We start from the raw sequence: 23,849 nt of genomic DNA on the forward strand, positions 1-23,849 counted from the left end.
GCGCACCTCGGAGCCGGCGGGGCCCGTGACGGGCTGGCACAGCCGCGGGTCCCGGCAGGGGCAGGCGCCGGCAGGACCCAGCAGCTGCAGGAGGGCGATGAGCAGCAGCCACCCGCGCCACGACCGCCCCATGGCCGCCCGTGCCGGCCCGGCCGCGCAGCCAAGGCCCCGGGGCGGGCCCGGGCGGAGCCGCGCCCAGCGCGCCGCCTGTGCAGGGACAAATGAGCTCGGGCGAAAGCGTTCACAGAGCAGCTGTTTATTGAAAGGTCACCCCGGGGACAGGTGCCCGGGTTGTGTCCAGGATCCCAGGAGAAAAAGCAGAGCAGAGCGGTCTCCCGGAGGGGACGGGGCTCATCCCCGCCGCCCGAGGCAGCCGAGCCCGCGGGCGGCCGGGCTGAGCCGAGGCGGAGCGGGGCTCAGGCCGGGCACGCCTGCTGCTGGCAGGAACACGCCGTGTGAGCGGACACGGAGCTCACGACGTCCTCGGATTTCTGGTCCAGCCTAGGCTGCCCGTCCAGGCTGAGGGCGGAGTCTGAAGGAGAAAGGAGAGCGGGGCTGGTTATACATCGGGGGCTGCTGTGCTAGTGCGGTGCACCCCACGGCTTTTCACAGAGCCCCAGTCACACGTCCTGTTGTGCACAGGGTCACCGGACTCACCGGCTGGAACGCAGTGGAAGCCCACAGACACAGGAACAGTCTGGGTTGCTGAACAGCCTTTCACACAGCGAAGGACTGGCTCCACGGAGAAGCATTTGGCTGCTGTCTTCTCAAATGAAACTGGCTTCTCACTTTTGACAAGTTGGCGCTGCAGCTTACAAGCTACAAAACGTGAACTCTCTTAAAGCATGCACAGAGTTTATATAAATAGCTTTCTGGACTTAATTTGTAGAGTTAGCAAACACTAAGACCAATGGATGAACAGTGTCACATAGCTAGATGAAGCTAATTTGGTTTTTTGTCAAAGGCTCAGGCTGTGAGAAAACGAGGCGTGTGGAGCACAGTTGCAAGGACAGAAATGGGATCTAGGTGGGATACTGATATCCAAATCCGAAAAGATACATGTGAAATCCCTGGTCAGCTGACACTCAACTTTACTTAAACTAAGACAGCACTTCATTTTGGGGCAGCAGTGGCTCCTAGGCATCTATATATTGTCTTCTGTACTGTGGGCAGCATCACACCTGCATTGTCATGGCTGAGTAACTTAGTCCTTAAGACTAGGATCCAACCTCCCCAGGGCAGCTTGATCTAATATAACATTATAGAAAGGCAAACACATGCCCAGAGGGTTGTGTTCCACACAAAACATGTAGTGCACCCTAATGTAACCAACACATTCATGTTTTTATGTAGGATCTGGATGGCAAGAATGATTAGTCATTCCCAGGCTGGAGTTTTAGACTGTGTTAATCTTCAGGAAATTAATATAAGTTTTTCCCACCTCAAATGCCCTCTAGTTTGATAGTCAGGGCTAGATATGATTTTTTAAATCTAAACTAAAAGCCTGGAAATAACAGAATGAAAATAAAGAATGAAACTATTAAAGATGACATAAAATTACTTTTGTCAACAGTCAAACTTCCTCCTTTTCATAGTAAGTTATCAATTTAGGGAGTTTTACGTTGAACACACAAACTCTAGGTAACTGCACAATGCATAAGATGTTGATATAAAAACCCAACAAAACTAGAACTTGCAGTGAACTACCAAATTCAGGAAAAAACAGATTTTTTTTTCTTCTTCTTTTAGTCTGTGGCTACTAATCACAAAAATAGCAAAAAATGAGATGACTGTACTACAATTAATGTAAACCAACTATTCATGTGATTGATTAATTATTTAGTTGAAGGCAATTATATTAATATATATTGGAATCTTAGTACCTCCAGTACAGGGGTCTTCTGAGATGATCCAAGAGTGACCAAAGCTCACAGCATCTTTAGCTAAATATCCACTGGGTGTTTGATATTCTCTTTCTATCTCAGCATCATATTTTCCACAAATGCCACATATTTTTCCAGCCATCCAAAAAGCAACTTGAATCTTTGTGGAAATACAGAAAAGTTGCATGTAAATGCTTTTCTTCTAAAACTAAACCCACTGAAAGTAACTTAAAAATTACCTGAATTTTATGCCCATCATAGTATATTTTATCGATGCCATAATCTGGGGCTTTTAGTGTCAGTCTTTTCTTTTCGCTGTTGATCACCATGCTTGTAGCTGCAACAGAAAAGAAAAATGTGAGCTTTTCTAAAATGAAGTTGTTTTAGGGTCCACCCTGAACCATTTGTTAAGTTCTTGGGGACATAATGCACACTCTAAAGAATCTCAAAAGAGATGGTGGGAAGTAAAAAGTCTACTGCTTCCTGCCCTGGGAAAAGCTGAAGCCACTCACAGGGGTGGCTGTGACAGGGACCATCTAAATTCTTGTTCTGTGGGTCTCTGGAATCAGCAAAACATACCACAGCCCTGCATTTTTAGTCTGTGCAAAGATGCACAGGATCAGCATCTCTTTCTTTGTTCATCTCTCTTGCCACCCACAAGAAAGTCTTGCATGGAAGTATGTTAAAATCTCCTAACTCTTTCTCAAATTAGGATGATCTTTTATCTGGTGAGGTGTCTGCAGGACCATGTCCTCTCCTTCTTCAAAATATCAGGAAAGATTAAACAAAATCTAAAGATGAGTCTCTTACCATATTTAGATGCGAATGGAAGATCTTCTGGGGCTGGGGCACCATTAACCTTCAACTGGATGAATCCATCGGAAACATACATGTCAATCTCACTTTAAATAAAGGAAATCAGTGTAAACAAATGTTTCTCCTTTGCCCTACTCAGCTTATAATACTCTGTTATGGCAGAACCATCACTGCAGGATGCTCATATCCTGACATGAATCACCTTCTGCCCTTGAGGGGGAAGGCTCAGGAGGCCCAGGACAGTGTGCCAGCAGGAGTGCTCCCAGTACACCTTCCCCTGGCTGCACTCTGAGCAGCTGCTCGTGGCCACAGCTCAGGCAGGAAGACACCAGGCTACAGGAGCCTTGCTGCTGAACAACCTAATTACTGTTGCCTTCACGTAAATTGAAGGTGCTTTACACTTCAAAGGAAGATTGGGTTCCCTAGGGCAGTTCTCTTACAGCCTGAACAGTCTGTGTATTGTATTATTTTCTTCAGAGCAGTGTTTGCTCTAATAGAAGAAATATGAAACTCAAGCAGATCAAAAGCACATCCATACAATTGTATGAAACAATCAGGAATGATTCAGTGATGAAGAATGTCTTTATCACAAAAGATCCAGTCCATAAAACAAGCATCCTTGTGTTCTTCCACGAAACAGGTGCAGGGAATACTAGATTCCCTCTGCTTCTCTAACACTATGGCACAGTTAGGCATACGTTTTCCAGAAATAAATAATTACTTGTAATGAAACCTTACAGATCAAAGTCTATTTATGTGCTTTGAACACTCACTACAATGATTTTAGTATGCATAATCCCATACAATTTTGGAGTGATTGCTCCAGGCTGAAACAAAGTGTGTCTTAAATTTCAAATAGATTAGAACATTATGTACCAACTAAGAGATGTCCTAAGAGAGTGCCTCTAATCTGGGATAAGTAAGGCACTTTTTAGCTACATCCACTTCTCAACAACCATGCTGTAATGAGTGTGGAATCTAATTTGTTATAATTATTAGCTTAGTGTAGAAGGCCAGACTAATGATTACAATAGCCCCTTCTGGATTTGTAGTTTATGTGTCTGCCTAATCACTAAGTACTGAAATTAGATGGTTAAATTCTAACAAATTAATGAAGAATTTGGGGCAGTAAATTCTTGAGGTTCCTGTGAACCTCAGATATATTTCAGAAGCACTTTTAAAAGACAAAGTCCCAAACCTCAGTGACACTCCTAGATATCTTTTCATTGATATCAGTACTTTCTGCATGAGTCTAATGCTAGTGCCAGTCTGCCCTACCAATTTGATCTTCATTTATAGCATATTCAGCTTGGCATCTAGTTTTTATTAAGTTTTCAATTACTTACTGGTTGGCGACTTTGACATTTATTGCTGTAAGGTCAGCAGACTCTTCAAGTCTTTTCACCGTCACCAGGAACTTAAGCTCTGGACTACAGTCCTGCAGCAAGACATGGTAGCATTTTGCAGGCATTGAATAGTTAAATTCAACACCATTGAAGGTTGTGATCTTATTTTGGAAAACTGTACAATGACCTGGAAGAAAAAACCAGTAAAAAGTAAGCATGTGATAATTTATACAAGACAGCTATTTTATTTAAGTTTTGTAATTAAAAGAAAAAAATATCTTCTGGTTGTGCATCTTCCGATGTAGAAATGAACTAATTCTGTCAGACAAAATTTTAGGTTTGTAGTAATTTGAAAGTAAAACTTTGCCAGTCCCCAGGCAGCAGGACAACATTCCCATGATCCAGACATTGTGTGAGATGAATTGTGCTCACAGCTGGTGCTGATGCACCTCTCAGTTTGTGGCATTTTGGCTTTTCCAACTTGTTGTCAAAAGAATTTCACAAGGGTTGATAACAATTCACATACCATCACCACTAGAGCAGGTTTACTGAAATGCAGATACTTTTATGGAGTCATAACCAGGATTAGAAGTAGTTAGAAGTTGGGAAGGAAAAAATACCACACTACACTTTTCTCTTTTTCATTGTAATGGCATTTGGAAATTCTACCAGCTCTGATTAGAAATTGTTTTGCAACAATTGTAGTTAATACAGGTAAGTTTTGGTGTTTGCTTAAGAAATACCATAGAATGGCTCGGGTTAGAAGGAAACTTAAAGACCATCCAATTCCAATCCCCTTGCTATGGACAAGGACACCTTATAAATATGCATGGTATGAGATTATCCCACTGATTCCAAGCAAAATGTGACTCCTTATTGCAGGATTACATAAAGCTTTTCATTTTAAAACTTACCCTAAGTAAGTGTAATGTGATTAGCTGTTAATACAGCATTAATCAAACAATAATCCCTTCAAACTCAAAGTGCAGGATTTGAAATTAATGAGTACATTTTTGGAGCTGTTTCAGCTTCAACAGAACAGTGTTAATCAAGCGGAGCACCCCAAATCAGATGCCACTTGGATGCTCCTCTCACAAATTTTGTATTGTATTTTCTTCACAAACAATTTTTGCAGTGAAGCTGAGATGGATGCATTTGGGAATGGATGTATTTGAAAATATTATTTGGCATGGAACTGAATGTTTAATCTTCCTAGTATGTCTCCATTTCTTTAAATCTTTGCAGCCTCACAGATTTTCATAGAGATACTTTGTTTCTATCTGACGTCCAACTGATTTTTAAGTGAATAAATAAATAAATAAAAAATTACATCAGAAGCGTAAATCATGTCTACAAAATTTACAAAGTCAATCAATGTCCATGCAGATAGTTACTTGCTGACCTTTAAGACTTTCAATGAGTGAAAGTGTTGCTTGGGAAAAGTCCTTCCAGCCAGAGGATGGTAATGCTGAGATGGATGTACGCGGATGGGAAGGGACTGGCAGGGGAAGACTGATGGCCGTGTCGTAAATTGTGAGCTGGAAACCAGGCAGGAAACAAACATAAATGGAAATGCAAAGTACAGTGTAGAGATAAGGTAGCATTTTCCTCTAATTTTCCAAGAGAACTGTGCTGATTGAAATCTAAATTAGCACCTGGATTTTGGTCAGAGTGAAAAAGAAATCAAGTCCTCTGTCTACAGCATGAAATAGTTTTACAGTGTGACACATCTGCAACCTGTGGAACAGCAGTGCTAGAAATTAATTTGGATAGTCACCAATTTATAGCTTTTTGGGTAGCTGTACATCACATTTGTTCTCAGGCTGAACAGTTTGCCCACCTGAGATGCACACCTTCTTTCTGCCTGTACATCAAGTGCTGCTGTTTGGCTGTCTTAACAGCCTGGTTTTACTGTCTTTTCCAGAACACAGGAAAACCTGTCATCTTTCTAAAGATTTTGGGAGGAGTAGGCTTTTTAATAAGTTATTTTTTAACTTGTTATCAATCATGATGATTGTTTTCTAGCCAGTTTCTTATTTCATATGCTTGTATGCTACACAAGAAAGACAAGTATGTTGTAAGATATATTCCGAGTAAAACCAACTGCATGAATATAATGCCTTCTGAAAGCAGCTTCTTTATAGTTTTGATTGCTTTTTTTTTTTAAACCAGCAGGTTAAAAAACCCTTAGTCATCCATTTCCTAGGTATTGACTGCTTCAGGATAAAAGATGGTGGAAATTGTTACCTCTGGCAACTTAAAGACAACATCACATGTTCTTGGGGATGTCAAAGCCATAACCAAGGTTGCCTGGTGAGAGGGACCAAGCTGTTGCCTTTGGGAAAACCCAAGCAAATAGGCAGCTCCTGGAAGAAATGAGTAAAACCTGGGGGGAAAAAAATGAAGTGATTAAAATGAAATTTGAAAGAAATTATTATTGTTTGTTCACACTAAAATACCCCCATAAATTAATATGCATTCTGTGTGAGCATCAGGGCATGTTTTGCATCAGGGTTTGGTGATACATGATGGTGTATATTGAAACAGAGGTAGCAAATTTATTTTTAATTGGTATAAAAGATCTCAAGAGGCTGGATGGGAGAGTAATATGAGAAGAAAAGTGTGGCAAATTTGTTTTAAACACATTCAGACTTAAAAATAGGCATTGATTTTATAAGCCGCCAAATACTAACATGCTAAAAATACTAAATTAATATTTCACATTAATATGTCAGTCATGCAGTGGTAACTTTAGGGAAGGATCCTTTGCCCACTAAGACTGTCAACAAGCTGATGGAGGGATCTCTATGAATGAGTTTCCAAACAAGCTTGGGGCTCAAATAGAGAAACACAGAAAATATTCCTTTATAAAAAGCATAGTCTCAGAGCAGAAAAAGAAGGTAAGTTCTGTGGCTTTGCTCCAGGATAGTCAATTGGATAGTTTCATCTCCTTTAATAAGAGCAGATAACAGCTTTAGGTAATTCAATCTAATGTAAAAAGTTACCTTCCTCAGGAGATTTTTAATCAAATCACCTGTATGCCTTTAATATGAAAATTTGTATTGTACATGTATTTAGTTAACTGAGTTGCTGTACATGACTGTATTTTAGTAGCACTATGCCAAAAAAATAGGCTTCCATGTGGATCTATATGTTATTGCAGGCAAATGCATGGAGGGATACAATGAATGAACACAACAGATATTTCATTAAAAAGGTGACACACGTGAACTGAATTCAGAATGTACAGTTTCCTTACATTAAATGTCGTAAAACATTTGTTATTTACTGTGCATAAGCTTTATGGGAAGTATTTGTGTCACCTGCTTTAGAAGCCAGAGGCAATTGCCTGCATTAGGAAATTAAGTAAGAGACTGATTTCTTCAGAGACCCACAGTCAGGCTTCTTCTCTGAGCCTCCATGAATCAGAAAGCATGAAAAGACCAATCTCCTAATTCAGACACTTTAAATTACAAGTCTGCAATAGATTAGGTGAGTCCCATCATCCCAAGTGGTTTTCTTGCTTACAAAAATGCAGTATGCTTTGAGGGAATGAATACAGAGAAAGCAAACATATATAATCTGACTTTATAAATTCCTACTGGTTGAGGGAATTTTTTCCAGATTGGAAATTGCAGAACTGAACCTGCAATTGTTTGGAGCACTGACATATTTTTCAAAAACTGAAATGAAATCTCACCATCTTGCAGTTGTTTGGATTATTGAAGGCACTTTTAGCCACTCCAGCTTCATCTGCATAGCTGGATAAGCAGCAAATTGCCCTGTTGCAACATGAGTAGCAATCTCGTAGTCCTGGCAATCTCTACCCCATTTAAGAAAACCCTAGTAAAGGGAAATAAATAAATGCATGCATGAAACTGAGTAAGATCATTACGTTTGATTTATATTTGGGCCGATTGATATTTGAAACTTACTGATACTTTTCGGTAATTTATCACTGAAGCATCAGCACAGAGTTTCCATCTGCTTGGTCCTGTGATGCTTGAACCAAACACCTGTATTCTCCACCTCCTGGGCTGTGTATCAGTGTACAGGACAAACTGCAATCCTGTTGGCTTCTTGTTTCGGTGGATGGCACGAAGAACTGCAGCCAGTATTGGTAGCTTGCTGTCTCCCAGGAATTCAGACTTATGTGAGTAGAGAGGAAATAGAGACCAAAGGCATAAAGAAGTCATTAGAATTACCACAGTAAAACCACTGGCCTGACCAATGCAAGAAAGACTGTGTTGGGAATTTTTTTGTAATTTCAATGCAACAAAAAGAAGTATGGTACTGGATAAAGAACCAATACTACCCAGCTCAGCACTGCTCTCTTACCAAACTGCAGTTAAACTAATAGCCTTTTTTGATAAAACCAGCTTGAGCACCTGTTTAAAACCATGATAATTGGTATTACAGGGGGATCTGTTCAGGACAGTGCAAAGTGTGGCCCTTGCACGAGGAGCAGCACGTGGTCCTGTTCAGTGTGGGACCCTTGTGCCCAGCAGCAGCACCTGCCTGCCTCAGTGTCCTACCTGAGCTGTGGGCAGAGTCCCCACCTGGCCAGGGACAGCTGCAAGTGGAGTTTGCTGTGGGGCAGCAGGTCCTCCCTGTGCTGCCAGTTCTGAGTGACACAGACACACAGAAGGTTTGGGTGAGACAGCTGGCAGTGGGAAACGGGGAAAGAACAAGGCTGTGGCTGAGAAAGAGTTCAGGGAAGTAGTAATGTGATGAAAAGATGGACAAGAGAGGTGAATTTTATCTGCATGGAAATGGGGGAGAAGGTTGATCAGGTTTCCTTCTTTCTACAAGCTACTTGCACTAACAATTGGGAGCTGCTGCTGCACAAGGCATGCCTCAGCAAAGTAAGGGTCATTATTTTGTAGGCATACATGTCATTGCCTGAAATATGTGACATTTTTCTTAGTTGAAATCTGCTCCAGATTCCCTCAGTTCTAATAGAAGGACCAGGTACCATTAATTATGTACCATGCATACACTCCTGAATAAACACCTGGATTGCGCTCAGAGTTGGAGCCTTGCTACAAACTCAAGGGTTTTTCTAAGGCCTGTTGTGGTCCTGCTAACAAGAACTGAAGGACTCTGCAGTGAGGGCCTAATGAACAAAAGAATTACAGAGTCAACTCCTAAACTTTTACAGAAAGATATTAAATGAAGATATCCCTGAAACCAGTTTCTGATCCAGCAGGTCAGCACTTCTAAAGTGCTCTGATTTTTATAGTGAATTATTTACTGAGCAATACATATTTCAACATATACAGCAATACATCCAGTTTCATTTGAAAATGTAGCCTGTATTAAATGAATATTAAATTACATTCCATGATTGTCCAATGTGCTCACCTTCATAAAAAAAGGAACAGTTCAGTTTCTTTCTATATACCTAATATGCTAAATCACTGTTATTTTCCTATCTGTTATAAATATACAAAAACTGGAAATGCAAAGTAAATGTTTGGTTTTCTTGCAGATTAAGACATTCACCTGAGATATGGCTCTAGAGAAATCTTCATCACTATCTGAGGAAGAGCTGATGCTGATGTTCAGGATTTCCCCTCCTGTGCCCTGCAAAAGCAAAGAATCACCTTGAAGCAGGTGCCTACCACTGGAAGCTGTTGCAGAATTAATTAATCATATTTTCACTCCCAGAGAACCAGGATCTAGTTGCAGCAAAGACAGCAACACTAGTTGTACACACTGCTCCCAGTATGTGCAATAAATGTACCTGTTCATCCGCTGGCTTAAACAAAAGCTGGTAAACAGGTGAGTTTGCCTGTGAAAATAGATAGTATGTAAGACCAAGAGAAAATAAAGAAGTAACTTTGATAAATGCATTAAAAATTTCAGTTCTGAGTATGAGGGGAAAAAAGCGCAAAATCAAATTTTTTAAAAATTTTTCAGTGAAAAATTCTGAAATGTCAAAATTCTGATCTGAAATGTTTCAGAGAACCAGGGTTCCTCTTTCTTTGGTCCACGGTCTATGAGCACAATATTCTGATGTACAAAGCAATCACTGTAAGAAATATAAAAGGTCCAGCCAGAGTAAATTACCTGTTGGTTGGAATATTCACTGTGCCCACCACAGTGCCAGCCCCCAGAGTGGTCCTCCTGGCTGCTGCTGCTGCTGCTGCATACTTTGCTGCTAGCAGAGCTCCCACTGCTGCTCCTGCTGCCATGCTTCTTCCAAGACTGCCTTATTTCATCTTTCCTGTGGTGATCTCCAGGCTCTCTGCCATCAGCAGAGGAAGCAGCAGAAGAGGAGGATGAGCTGGAGAAGTGGGATAAGCTGGGCTCTGCCCAGAGGCCTGTGTCTTCAGTCTTGTACTCTCGGTTAATCCGTTTCGTGCGGCGCCGTGTTTTATTTGCAGCCTCCAAAAACAGTTGAAAGCATTATGAATTTATAGCTTGTTCTGTAACATTTCCCTGGCTGTCAGACAAGATGCTCACCACAGGCTTCCAAGGAAATAGGATTCCTCCCAGCCCAGTTCCTTGCTTTCCTATGCCAGTTTTCCACAATGGAAACCCTGGGCCTCATTATAAGAAATATTTCCCTTTCTGATGCTCAAAGTCTCTTACCATGAGCAGCTCTTCAATGCCTAGTATCTTCTTCAGTTTAGCTCGAATGTCCTCGTGCGGAGCTGCCTCTCCCACTTCCTTTGATCCTGAGCTTGATACCTCAATTATTTTTGAAGCTGCTTTGGATCCTGCTTGAACCTCCAGCTGTATTTTGTCAATATCAGCATCTGTACGAACTAAAGGCAAAAGCATTCCAGGGTTGTGCTGCCTGAGCATTATTTACAGTGATTGACAGAAAAACTTGTTATTATGATTGTACCTGGCTTTAAAATTATTTTGGCTTCAAAGTCTCCAAATAATGTGAGCAGATAGGTATTTCTTAAAGCAGAATTTTGTGATTTAAGGCTGAGACAAGTAGAACATCCCAAACTTTCCAATTTTTTACAGAACTTGCGTGTGTAAAATCTTCTCCTTGCACTGTTGTGATGAGCCTCTTCTGAAACTCGCTGGTATCCTTTGGATATCACATTAGATATGCTGCTTTGCTGCATTAAACAAAAATAAGGCAGATAAAGTAATTTTCCATAAAAACATAAAATTGTTCCAGTCTTAAAATAATTCCTCCAGTTAATGAAGAGAATGATGACAGTCCTGCTTAAAGAAGGAAGCAATGCTTAGAATTAGAGATGCAGGCACTGAAAGCAGTGGGCTTTCCTGCAAAATGCCCTGTGGAAGAGGACAGCTCTCCTGCCCAGCCTTTCTGAGGCAGTGCTTCACAAAGACACCTCTCAGTGAGAACCTGCAGGGCTCTTTGCAGGGGCAATCCCTCTGCATCCATTTCAGGCTTCTGGCCCTCCTGCTGCAAGGCAGTGTAGCCTTTCCACACCAGCCTCAGGAGCTGAAGAGCAAATGACAGAATGTGCTCCTGCCATCCACTCAGGGTTATCTCAGGATTTGGGAAGAAAAATCTACAGCCTGCCGAAGAACCGTATTTTTCACATTGGTCTGATTCAGGAAAAAAAAAGTCCTTTATTGTACAAAGGATGTGAATTTCAGACACCTTCCCATGACTGTAAAGAAATAGGAAGACATGCTGTCAAAGCAGCCCTGCCTGCATGCAGTGAAGAAAGTGAGTGGACTGTGAAGGATCATGTCATGAACCCATTAGGGTTTTAGGCTTGGTTTGGGAAATACCAGGCCCCTGCTGAATTTCACCGTTCCTGTGTTTGTGATCTGGTTATCCAGCTCCCATGTCAGGGGTGCCCAGCCCTTCTGAGGAGCCCTCTGCTCTCTGCCTGCCTGCAGTATAGGGGGCAGGAGGCTTCCTTACCTTCCAGCTATGAGGTTTTGAAGATCCTTCTGACTGCAGTTGCTTGTGAGAGATACTTGGTATTTCTCCTTTGGGGAAAATCTGGGATTTCTTTTCAGAATCTACTTCTTCCATGTTCCTTGAAATAGCATAAATTTCACTCCTGTGGAGGTGATAAATGGCACACAAGTAACGCCTTCTGATTTCACTCTACCCATCTTTGGTGGTGCAAAAAAGACTGTACTAAGCTTTATGTGGCTGCTGAGGTATGGCAGACCTTTACACGTAGTTGTATACTTGTGATTTTATAACAGGGAACTCAAAATCAGTAACACAGAGCAAGGAAAATGAAAAAAGCTCTTCTGTACCTCACAGCTGCGATCTCAACTTCTTGATGGCAGGGAAGGGCTTCAATCTTCAAATTTTTCTCTTTCATATTTATCCAGGCATCAAATTTCATTGTAGTGTTGGCACTGAACTCTGCATGATATTCAAAACCACTCTGAAAGCTCTTTGTATTAATCCCCATCATTGCAATCATATGAAAATATGCTCTGAAAGAGTGGAAATAAAACCAGCCATAATTATATATTAATATGCAAAAAATTTAACCTTGAAATGCAAAAGTATATTTTCATGCTGTTCTTTTTATTGTAAGGCCCACTACTGATGGATGAAGAGATTTATCACAACAGGATAAGAAAAAAGCTAAGGTGCCGCTGGAAAATGTGATTTGTCCGAAGAACAAAGCTAACGTGGACCTTCTGACTGCATTGTTACTGGCATTGTCATTGTCATTGCTTAAGGACAACCTAACTCCAGAACCTCGTAGCTTCAAATTCTGCCTATTTTTAATAATAGTATCACTACTACTATTATTATTATTATTATCATCATCATCATTGTTACTATTATAATTTTAAGTACTATTGCTTTTGCAGATTCAGAAGCATTTCCCTTTGCCCACTGAAATCCTTCAGGCTTATGCCAGGTGGTGTGCTGAAATTGTAAAAAAACTTGGTATGTAAGAAAATATACTTTCACATCTTAGCGTCTTTAGTCATTGGACAGGTACAAATGTGAGCAGAACAGCACAGTATCCTGTGGGATACTATGCACATTGCAGGGTTGTAAAGCATCAGGGGGTTGTGATGCTTTCTCACAACTTTGCTGCTCTAGACTAGCACATTTGTCCAAAATCTGGGACAAGTAAGATCCCTGTATAGCTACATGCCACCACATATCTATGTCACATATAAATATAACTAGAAATATAACTGTAACTATAGCTATAAATATAAAACAATATAACAGTAAATGCTTGTGTGTGTATGTGAATATATATGTAATTTTTACTTTGGCCTGATGTCAGCATGAATATCCGTCTTGGTTTCCCACAACTGTGAGGGTTTAAAATTGTCAGACACTGGTGGTGATACCTTTACCTCCACTGAAAAAGACAGACAGAAATTATATGAACAGAGAAACAATAAATTCTGGTGATAAAATACTTTCAATTAGTGATTGATGCAAGAGCAGTGATTTTACATTTTAAAATACTTTACATGGTTATTTAAAGGTTGCTAATACCAAACCAGAGTTATACCAATATGTCTCAGGTGAAATATCCTAATTACTTCTCAAACCCTTTGGAGGCAGCTGGTCACTAAGGTTTCAGCATTACTGGGGTGTTTTCCAAGATTATAGAAGGGTTTCGTGTCAGCAGAGGGATTGGACCCCCGGTCACCGTGGGGAAGCTGCTCATTTTGGCTCCCAAGCTCACCGTCGGCCGCGGCCTGGGCCACGGCAGCCCCGCACAGCCCGAGCTCCAGCGGCAGGCCAGCCACCGTGGGGACGATGTGCCGCATCTCACCCACCAGCACTGGCAGGGTCCACTGCCCTGAAACACCTCTCTGGACCTCCTCCACCACTTTTTTCACCACTGGCTGCCAGTCTGATGATCCAGTTAGACTCTGGAGACAGAGAAATAGGTTAGGTAAGAGGAGATATGGAAGGGGAATTATTCAGAGTTGCAGACAAAAAGTCAACAGCCTTGTCAATACCATCATCATCTGTTGAATGGCATCTTTGTCAATGTCAACAAAGGCAATCTCTTGACCCAGTACTTTGATGTAAGCAGATATCAGGGGGTCTTCAGGCGGCAGTTCTTTCCATCCCAGAAACTGTAGTGTTTTAGGAGACATGGGGAGAAAGGGAAGAAGCAGAAAATATCACTTAAAGTGGAGCAATGCATTAACAAAGAGTAGATCCCATCTGAAGGATGAGCACTGTGGTTCCTTAGCCAAAAACCCAGTAGACATATTACAGGTCTGAATCAATGTGGCCTTTCTTGTATTGTGTAGCTGATTTCAGAGAGAGTTTCCCCATGTAAGGATGAGGTAAGGGTGTGGTAATTTCTGCTGCTGTAAGTAGTAGGTGACACCCAAGGACTCATGAAGGAAAAACCTTATTCAATTATCATTTTAAAAGAGAAGAACAACCACATAGTGTGTTCTAACATACACTTTAAAACATTTTGGCTCCCAGCAGCAACCTCATCTTTTGTACTATACATTAAGAGCTGACACATGTTGAGTGAAAAGGTGGCACCTGTTGAGAGAATAAGTACAATCTAAGTACAGCTTTCCGTGACTGAACAGGATGACGGACTCCTTTCTTCCAGAAACATCAAAGGGACGGCTCAGTGGGTGGGTGATGCAACCCTGGTGCTGTCAGGAGCTGTCTGATGCAGACAGGTCAGAAAGGTGCCCAGACGTACCGATTTACCCAGCTCCTTCAGCGTCTTGTACGTGTCATACTCAGCAAAGGGAATGTTCTGCTTCCTCATGAGCTTGGTTAGGCCTTGTGACCGGAAAGCCACCTGTAGGAAAGAGTCAGGCAGCACAGCCCAAGGACAAGAGAGCTCAGGAAAACTCTTGTGCCTGGGATTTACTCACAGAGGCCACACGAAGTACTTGTTTCATGAAGCCATTGCATTATAAGGACATGTCTACATGGTGGATGGCTGCAGGCTATGGCTGCACATGCTGAGGACGTGCTGAGCCAGCCAGCCTTAAATTAGTCAGCAGGGATAATTTTAGGGTAGGGTAGAACTCAGCCCAGGCTGCAAAGCTTGCTCAAGAAGCTGTGTGAATTCCTGCATGCTGTTACATGGAGCTTTGTGCTGCCCTGGCTGTACTGCTGGCTGAAATTTAATTTCCCTGTACTTATGCAAAATACCCTGGATCCCACGTGACTTTAGGTGGGCAGATAGATGTTCTGCTGCATAAGCTTTCCTCCACTCCTAGACTTATATGCCTATACTGGATGTGTTCATTGATGAATGTATGTGTCAAGAAGCCCAAATAAAAGAAGAAGCCTAAGTAAAATCATAATCATTATCTAAATTTTCCCTTCCACGTCCGCCCTCATAGCCAGAAATAGAGTTAAACACTACATCACAGTCCAAAAGTTGGCTGCCTTAGTGCAATACTTACCTCAATAATATCCATTGCAGTGTCTGCATAATAGCCTCTTACTTTTGTGATTATGTCAGATGGAAACATGGTGCTGGGACTGTTCATTAGATAGACCCTCCAAATGGCACCAGCCTGATACGGAACTGTCACGGGAATAAAGAGCAGCAGAAATTAGGGTCTCCAAGGTGTCTGGTGCACATAAGCCACCTCAGCTACCTGCTGTAGTAGATCACAAGGGGTTCTGCCAGGGTTCAGTCCCACAAGTCCTCCAGTTTGCAACCTCACAAGGAGACTTTTTTCTAGGGCAGAGTCAACACAACCCCAGGGAATGAAGAAGATGCCTAAATCCGTGTGCAAGCACTTCTTCCCCCAGCAGATAGCAGAGATTTGTATTTGGATTTTGAAGAGTCTCAGGGAATTTTGCATGTTAAGAGGTTCTTCTGCTTTTTCTATTTCAAGAGTGCACTAAACTCACAGTTCATGATTGGATTTTAGATGAAAATCACATAACACAATAGAGGCATTTGGCTACCTAAGCTGAGGAAGTGCACAGGGCAGCTGGTACTCACAGGAATAGTCGGTGATCTGAATGACCTTGCTGTAGCGATAGCTCAGCCTGCCAAGTTTGGGGCCCAGGAGTTTTATGGCAACGTTGCAAGCAGCAGATCTGAGTAATAGAATTAAAATCATATGAAGAGAGTCGACTGTGACCAAATTCTTAGAAAACTGCAAGTATAAAAAAAAAAAATCTTGATTTTCTACTAAAAATGTACTTCTTCCTCTACTTACAATTTATAGAGCTGTGGGATCCTGCCTGCTGCCAAAGTCTTCATGTGTGAATATGCAAAGCTGGCTACTTGCAGGCTGGGCTCTGTCAGCAGTGAGGTGGCCAGAGCTGTTACTGTTGGAAGAGCAGGCTTGGTTTCGAAGAGAGCAACACAAGCCACCATTCGGACATTGGGAGCCAGCGTTCTGTCCATGAAGACCTGGAGGGTCAGGTCCCTTACCTACAGGAGGAAGAGAGAACCTCTGAGTAGCCCATAACTTCCTGGTGAGCAGTGCTTCCAGAACAGTGCATATGTACTCTGCAGTGGATGGAGAACAGAGCCCTAAACAAGAGATGTGGGCAAGGGAGCTGTCACTGAAAATGAGGATATTGCTGGGTGCACAGTGAACAGGGCTGGGAGAAACAGCCATTAGGCTGAGCATTACAGTGGCTAAAGCACTCTTTCCCAGGATATCTGCAAGGATGGTGTGGGATCTCAGCACATCACTGTGGATGTGCAGAGACACCAGGGGAGCCCCTGGGGGGGCTCGGAAACCCTGGAATGCTGCCAAAAGGGTTTGGTGGTTGGATTTCGATCCATCAAAAGGAGAAGAACCTGTGAATGAGGAAATGAGAGCTTCTTGGGTGTGAATGGTACATTTATGGAAGGAAATATAAATTTTAGAAAAATAGGTACAGGGGGGTCATGAAGGCAAGATGGAGGATTCAGGGCATGGTCCTGTGTTCTTCTTTCTTCTTCATGTCTTCCATTTTGTGTGGTGATGTTGGCACTTGGGGATTGGTTCATGGTGAAGGTACACTTGTCTATAAGGGTGAATAGTATTGGGAAATAAAGGTAAATATGTCACACATAATTTTTACTATAAAAGACACAGCCGCCCTTTGGGAGGGGGAGAGTGCACTTGACTGTCCTGCTGAGCGGACCTCGGCTGGGCAGAGAGAAAAACTTTGTAGATAAGAGATAATAAACAGAACTGAAGACCGAAAATCTAAGAGTCCAGGCTCATCCTTCGCAATCGCGGCCGCCCAGAACCACCTCTCCCCGTGTCGGGGCAGAGACACATAACAGCGGACCCCGACAGGATGGGATGATGTCAGGAGTTTGCATCATGGGCAAGAGGAAGACCAGTAACTGAGAAGCCTGTCCAGGGTTGCTAACGTTACCTGATGGCTTTGTTATTCCTGAATCACTGAGCAAACCCAATCCATACCCTTTAAGACATTTGTTTAAATAATAATTGCAGTTACTTTTGCAGGGTCTTTTCTTGCAATTTTCCTTAAGGCCAACACAGCATCAGCATGAATTGTGTTTGGTAATGAAACTGCAGTTGTGGAAAACGTTGGCAAAAACTTCAGGATGCGTTTGATACTGGCTGGTTCTCCTGCATTGCCCATGGCTTTCAGGGCCAAGGACAGGTCTTTGGCATCACCTTTGCTGGTGGCTTCAGTAGCAAGGTTGTGGAGTGGCTGAAAATGGAGCACACTGTTAATCTCACCAGGTAATGATCTTGTAGTAGTGCATAAAAATGTGCGTAGCCATAGCAAGCTAAACTGCTAATTACTGCTGCAATTCCCAGAACTGAGCTCTTCAGACTTTTCTCCCAGGAAAAATCTCACCATGATTATCAGGGTGCTAAATACAGACCATACAAATAAACTTGGTTTTCTCCTTGCACAGTGTTGTAGTAGATTTTGAATTGTGCTTGAGCCTGAGTGTAGGGGACAATCCCAGGTGGGTGCCTGCACAAAGAGTCTGTTGCAAGTCCAAAGGCAGTGCTGAGCTGATGCCAAGCTCAGTCGCTCCCAGGGCTGCCTCTGCCAGCCCTGCCAAATTGCACTTGCGTTTTTCACTTCCTACAATAATTTCAAGTTTACTTGAACAGTTTTTCTGTTCTGAGAAGCAGAATTACCATTCTGGTGGCCTGGCTTTATTTCTCTTTTTTGGGAAAGATTAAACACCTGTCAAACACCTTCTCAGTGCTGTGGTGCTGCTGAGCAAGGAGCTGGGGCTGCACAGTCCAAGGACAATGTCCTGAATATTTCTGACAATGAAATGTCAGAAAGGAAGCCTTGGAAGCCCTAACCTATGACATACCTAGAGCTTTGCTTATATTCACACTTTACTGTCTTTTCAAGTACACTCTACCTAATGTCAAGGTAGAATAATAGAATCATAATTATTTTGCTTTAATCCAAGTTTTGTCACAACTTAACTCAGGCTGGTTAAAGGATCCATTATCCCAATGGGTTTCTAGAACTGCATTTGAAATTCTGAACTGTTACAGCCTGATCTTTCAAAGGCATCAGCTCAGTGTTTCATTCTGTTTCATTCATTCTGCCTTTGCATCGCCGAGTGAGGCATGCAAATAGTGAGTTACCTAATTGCCAGCATTGTGAGAGCTAAATTAAAGGCACTTTTAAAATTTTTTCACCTTTTTTGAGTAAGAAATGAGAGTCACATACCTGAAGAAGTTCATTTGGACATAGTAAAGCTTGATCACAGTATTTATTCACCATGCTACCATATCCTAGGTAAACAATTACCCTATGCATGGGTACTTTCTGGATTTCGGGACAGGTCAGAAAACTCTGCAGAAAGGAGAAGCATCATTTTTTCTGTTTCTAGTAATTCCAGCTGTATTTATCAATAAATGCATTTGAGAAATAAGTAAAATTGATTTTGCTGTTTCTAAATAATTTCAGGAATTAAGTCAAATACTAGACATTCTGCTACAAGAAAATTGAGTAGATTTGCCCCAGTTATGCTGTATGCTCTTTAGATATTGATTATATATTATTTTCTTGAGTTTGTCTTTTTTCTTTTTAACTTCCTATTTGGCAAAAAGAATCAACAGCAGTTTTCTTATAGTTTGTGGGGTTTAATATATAATTACAAACTTTTGGCAACAAATGTTTGGGAAAATTTTCAGAAGCAATTCCCATTTTTGTTAATACCTTGCATTTTACAAATTTAGATGGAAATATGTTGTATCTTTCACTTATAATCCTATGAATTAACTTTTAAAAAGGAGCGAGAGGGAAAACAAAAGGACGAATGATCTGTACTCACCGAGGCAATTTCCAGCGTTATTTTGTTTGGTGTAACAAAATGGAAGGCAAGAGGGAGAGTCACTGCTGCTTCCCAGATGTTCAGCTTCTTGTCATGGATTTTTTGCTTCAGAAACCTGAACGTGTCAGTAGCTCCAGCAGCACAGATGGTGCTCAGGAACCAGGGCCTGCCAGGAAAAGGAGGACTCATTATCCTCACTGCCCAGTGTGCCTCTGAGCAGAAACCCTGGCTGGAGGCCACAGTTACCTGTAGGGGAGTTCATTGACAAACTGCAGCCACAAAGACTCGATTTGATCAAGGGTTGCTACACGAAAAAGCTGCACCATTTGTAAGAACTTGGCTGAAGCTTCTTTGGTGGCTCCTCTCTCGTTATCCTGAATTAATTGCCGCAGCGTCTCTGTTAACTGTGGGAAAAACAGACAGTTGGAAGGAGCCACGTCTAAAGTAATTGTGTGATCACCTGTTAACCTTATAAATAGTGAAAGTGGGTGAAAGTAAGCCTCTAATACCTGTAAATCTGGATTATTTATCCTTAATAGAGGAATTGGCATCTGGAGTATCTCTCCTGAGAAATGATAACGAAGACTCCCCTGGTTTTGCAGCTGAGATGTCGGTGCACTGAGAGGAGGCCTTTTAGTGCCGACCAAGGACAGCTCTTGTCTTCAAGGGAAAGAGGGAAATGCATCAGTAGACAGTAAGCACTCTGTGCATGGAGGGCTTGCGCAGCATTGGAGCAGGCTGGGGGCTACCCAGTGGGGCTGTGAATGGAGGTGCGCTTCTCTGTTCCTCCGTGGCTCAGGATTATCTGGAAAAGCCATATGACTGCAAAAGCCTTTGTGAGAGCTTGTTAAAGTCTCTGAGAGGTTGGACAGTTGTTTTGGGTGGCCTGAACAGCAGGGCACAAGCCACCTGAAACACCCTGAGCATCCTGGGCTGGGCATCCCAAGGGCTGTACAGTGTTTTGGCCTTTGGCAGCCACAGGCCAGAGGCTTCTTGTTATCTCACAAATCAACAGTAAATATATAACCAGAGTTAGGCATCTCCTCCTGGCTATGATGATGTAAGGACATGGACAGTGCCTACCTTGCCTCCACGACTGCTGCCCCGTTGGGTTCATTGAAAGGAGAGATCTGGTACAGCTGGTCCGACACAGCGGACGCCAACGATGCGCCGCTGTCATCATACTTGATTTGGAAGGTGAATGTCACCGTGCCCTTAATGTTCCTGGCTTTCTAGAAGTGCAGAGAGACCCGCTCAGAAACAGGAATGGGCTGGCCAGCCCAGAGAAGCCAAAGCCCCACGAGCATCAGCGCGAGCAGCGCTCACGCCGAGCAGGGCGGCTCCGTGCTGCTCGTACCAGGGCACAGGTGGGGCAGGGCCGGACATATGCCACCCCCAGGTTCTTCACTGCTTTGTCCTGGCAGTCCGTCAGGTCCTTGCTCTTGGAAACGGTGGCACGTTTATTCTTGCTGTCGTCCTGGATAACGTACCTGGTTTGGCAGATGCCTTCAATCCCAGCCTGCAAGTGTGGGTTAAACACAGTGAATGTCCACTTGAAACAGCAACAAAAAGGTCAAAGAAAACAGTCTGGGAAGTGTAACTTGCTCTTTAATGGTAAAATGAGAATAAAAGTAAAATCAGAATGGAAAAACAGACCTCCTGTAGCTCATACACATTTTGTGTCTTTTTGATGGTTATCTGCAGCAGGTTCAGAACCCCTCTCACTAGGTTAGTGCACAGCACGGGACAGTTCTGAGGGGCAAAAATACTTCCAACTCTTCCTTCGGTGTATTCAAACTTCAAGGGCTGGCTGAGACATGCAGCAATGGTTTCTGAGAGCTTTGAAGATGGAGTGAAGGAGTCAACAAAGCCATTGTGCTCCTCTAGCTTTGGTGATCGAATCTGTGAACAAAAATAGGAAAACAATCATACTGTTCACCATCAGATTGAACTAGTGCTATAATACAGAAACTGGACACTTCTTATCCATGGCAAGACAAAAATCACTCGTCAAACACTGCAGGAAACAGTTTCCAACTCAGACTCCTGTGCTCGGCCTAGGAAGCATCCTTGAAAATGCAAACTTCCATGAAGGATTTCTGCCAGAAAAATAAGATTATGTGAACAGAATTCAAAAGTTCAGCAAGTCTGATGAAGCTTGTAGGCTGAGTGAAACACCAGCTACCAACATTCAGTACAGACAGGATACTCACACCTTTCCCACAGATGACAAGTGAGATCTCCCTTCAGTCTGCAGGGCAGCCAAGCCATTATTGCCCAAGCCTGAACACACAGGGACGATTCTGGCTGCTGCTCCAGGTCCAGCACGTCCCCGAGCACCAAAGCCAGGGCACAGCTGATAGGGAGCAGAGTGGCTGCAGGAGCTCACACCTTTGGAAGTGGCTGAAACCCCTGCGAGCTCCTCAGGCTGTAAAGCTTGTGCACAAGTCCTTGACTGCTACCTAGTGGGAAGTGTGTGCCTGCATGCACAGACCCATCCAGTCCCTCGCTCACACACACACCTCCCACCCTCGTGCATGTTCCTGCCTGGAGGGAAAAGGTGTGGGTTCAGTGCTCTGTTTTATTTCAGGCATTTATAATCGATGCTGCAAGGGTGGCTTGCCTCTTGTCACATTTTCTCAAATTAAATCCTACTCAAGGCTCTTGTCTGCAGCTGCTAACATTGTAGCATCTCCAGTGAGGTTACACAGAGCCTGCAATTGCAGCAGTGTGTAAAGTTTGACAATAGGTATTCCTTCACACTGTTTCACTAATATATGTGCAGGATTCCAGACTGAGAAAACTCCTAGGTGAGTGCTAAGGGCAGCTCTTACAGCTTTTTCTCCACGTGCTGTCTTCTCAATCCCTAGTCTGTGGTCTTTTGTACCATGACAGTATTTTAAGTTGTTTGGTTTAATATTTTTGATAAGTAACAGTGCTTCTAGATCTGATACCATTATGATAAACACAAGCATTACCATTAGAATTCTTCACATATGAACTAATACCTGTGTGAAGAATATCAAAAGGGGGATAATGGAGACATTTGGGTCTTTCTCATGTGATATTTGAGTTCCAGTGCTGAGCTTTTTTTAGGCTATGGACCAGGCTGAAAAACATGGATATTTCATTCTAGAATGCTCATGTTCATACTCAAGCTTAGTGTTGCCTTATCAAAATTATGTTAAGGGCATCATTTATGTCCTTAACATTATGTTAAGGTTTCTTTAAAGCAGCTTGCAGCCATATTTTTGTATGGAGGTGAACCTAAGGTAGCTTTAGTCAGGGGGGCTCGGACACTGATGGCAGCAGAGCTGGAGCAGCTCCAGCTCCTTCCTGCAGAGGAGCAGGCTGTGAGTAAGCCTGTGGTGCTCTCTGTAGGGCCCTGCCAGTAACCAAAGCATTCTGGATGCAGCTGCAGAGCCTTCAGCAGTGCCCTCAGCTCTCCCCATCATGCCCTGGTGTACAGGGTGCAGAGCTCAGTGCCCATGCCCACTGTCCTGCTGGGGAATCTTCACTGCCTGAGGAAACCTGCTGGGGCTTGGAGGGTCATCTCACCAGTGGGTAGGACCCGTGGCTTTTGTTGCTCTACATCTTTTTGTCACGTATTCTGGCAGCCTGAATGCATGAAGGAAGCATCTTTAGCTGCATGATATCAGTGGGTGGGAGGGTTCCTGTGGCATGGTGACTTACCTGCACAAGGTGCTCAGTGTGAGACACACGGCTGATCTCCACCTTGCTGGTCAGCCTCAGCCCTGCCGTGGCCAGGCTCCTGTCAGGGAGCCTGTGCATAATGATGCTCTCGTAGCTGTACAGGTAGGTCTTGCCCATGTGAAAAACAGGCTCTGTTAGGAAAAAAAATAAAACAGAAACACTTCCTTGACTATGACTGTTGTGATGTTATGTGAACCAGCCCAGTAAAAAAAGGTGAAGCTGCCACTGCCAAAAAGCAGGTGCAAGCAGTGGGCAAGGCAAGGCTGTAAGGGAAGGCAGCAAGGGAGCTGCTGCCTCGAAGGGGAGCCACTTACCAAGGTCCTGCTTCTGGCCCTCTGTGAGGAAGGAAAGAGAAGTGTTCATGAAAAAAAAGAAAAAAAACATTTCTGTAGATCCTTTAATGTATTATTCATTAAGTCAGTGTGCTAATGGTTGGCAAACCACCAGTAATGGGGCTCACCCCACACCCCCAGGACACCAAGCTCATGCCAGCCCTGCTCACTAGCTGCTGCTTGCTTGGCTTTTCTCCTGCTGCTGAGCTTAGCACAGAAATCAAACAGTTTACAGCTGAATCTATAAAAGGGCTTCAGCAAATGAAGCTGTAAATATCCCTGAAAAGCCCCAAGGAGATGCAATTTGCTCAGGATCACAGTGGCTGTCATAGCTCAGCAGTGAAGATAAATCTTCAACTTACCCACGAGGGCGAACACCAGGGCCAGGATGAGTCCCTTCATGCTAAAAGTGACTGAAGTCCACAGGGGAAAATCTGTGCCTTTTATAGAAGAATTATTAACAGGCACAGTGAATTTTGTTGAATTATCAACTTCTTATCAACCACCCAACAAACCATTTGAGGGAGAGGGGGTTGGAGTCAGGGCAATAGATATTTTTGCTGAACCAAAACCATC

At 43.0% G+C, this 23,849-nt stretch overlaps 2 protein-coding genes across 2 annotated transcripts in view; both read right to left on the bottom strand.

The window, feature by feature from the left end:
* The window catches only part of CTBS (chitobiase), a 6,505-nt gene extending 6,333 nt beyond the window's left edge, over positions 1 to 172 (bottom strand). Inside the window, exon 1 of the mRNA XM_041421522.1 lies at positions 7 to 172. Within this exon, the coding sequence (XP_041277456.1) occupies positions 7 to 132 (126 nt within the window). The 5' untranslated portion in view covers positions 133 to 172. The remainder of the gene's footprint in view (positions 1 to 6) is intronic.
* A 243-nt stretch (positions 173 to 415) lies between these two features.
* On the bottom strand, positions 416 to 23,678 carry LOC121345083 (vitellogenin-2-like). The gene is made up of 35 exons (XM_041421632.1): positions 23,636 to 23,678; positions 23,256 to 23,276; positions 22,921 to 23,072; positions 20,884 to 21,129; positions 20,585 to 20,746; positions 20,311 to 20,459; positions 19,737 to 19,887; positions 19,474 to 19,631; positions 19,228 to 19,393; positions 18,621 to 18,746; positions 17,406 to 17,624; positions 16,160 to 16,377; positions 15,940 to 16,037; positions 15,389 to 15,513; positions 14,671 to 14,772; positions 13,955 to 14,074; positions 13,675 to 13,864; positions 13,248 to 13,341; positions 12,260 to 12,445; positions 11,913 to 12,054; positions 10,902 to 11,127; positions 10,643 to 10,818; positions 10,118 to 10,435; positions 9,792 to 9,839; positions 9,551 to 9,631; positions 7,981 to 8,193; positions 7,746 to 7,888; positions 6,293 to 6,431; positions 5,448 to 5,583; positions 4,046 to 4,232; positions 2,694 to 2,785; positions 2,123 to 2,220; positions 1,884 to 2,043; positions 658 to 819; positions 416 to 532 (listed from the first exon to the last, which is right to left on the bottom strand). The coding sequence occupies exons 1-35, from the start codon at positions 23,673 to 23,675 to the stop codon at positions 417 to 419; spliced, it is 5,160 nt and encodes a 1,719-aa protein (XP_041277566.1). The 5' UTR covers positions 23,676 to 23,678; the 3' UTR covers position 416.
* Between the last annotated feature and the right edge of the window lie 171 nt (positions 23,679 to 23,849).

This window comes from Onychostruthus taczanowskii, unplaced genomic scaffold (genome assembly GCF_017590055.1).
Source record: "Onychostruthus taczanowskii isolate IOZ18803 unplaced genomic scaffold, ASM1759005v1 scaffold7, whole genome shotgun sequence".
Taxonomy (NCBI): domain Eukaryota; kingdom Metazoa; phylum Chordata; class Aves; order Passeriformes; family Passeridae; genus Onychostruthus; species Onychostruthus taczanowskii.

What these genes read in the sequence shown, in the direction of transcription:
- LOC121345083 (XM_041421632.1), bottom strand. Translation starts at nt 23,675, where the DNA reads ATGAAGGGACTCATCCTGGCCCTGGTGTTCGCCCTCGTGG. An exon ending in GTCAATGAACTCCCCTACAG is followed by an intron (nt 19,394 to 19,473) that starts GTAACTGTGGCC and finishes TTTTCCTGGCAG; the next exon opens with GCCCTGGTTCCTGAGCACCA. An exon ending in TCCATTCGCATCTAAATATG is followed by an intron (nt 2,221 to 2,693) that starts GTAAGAGACTCA and finishes TTTCTGTTGCAG; the next exon opens with CTACAAGCATGGTGATCAAC.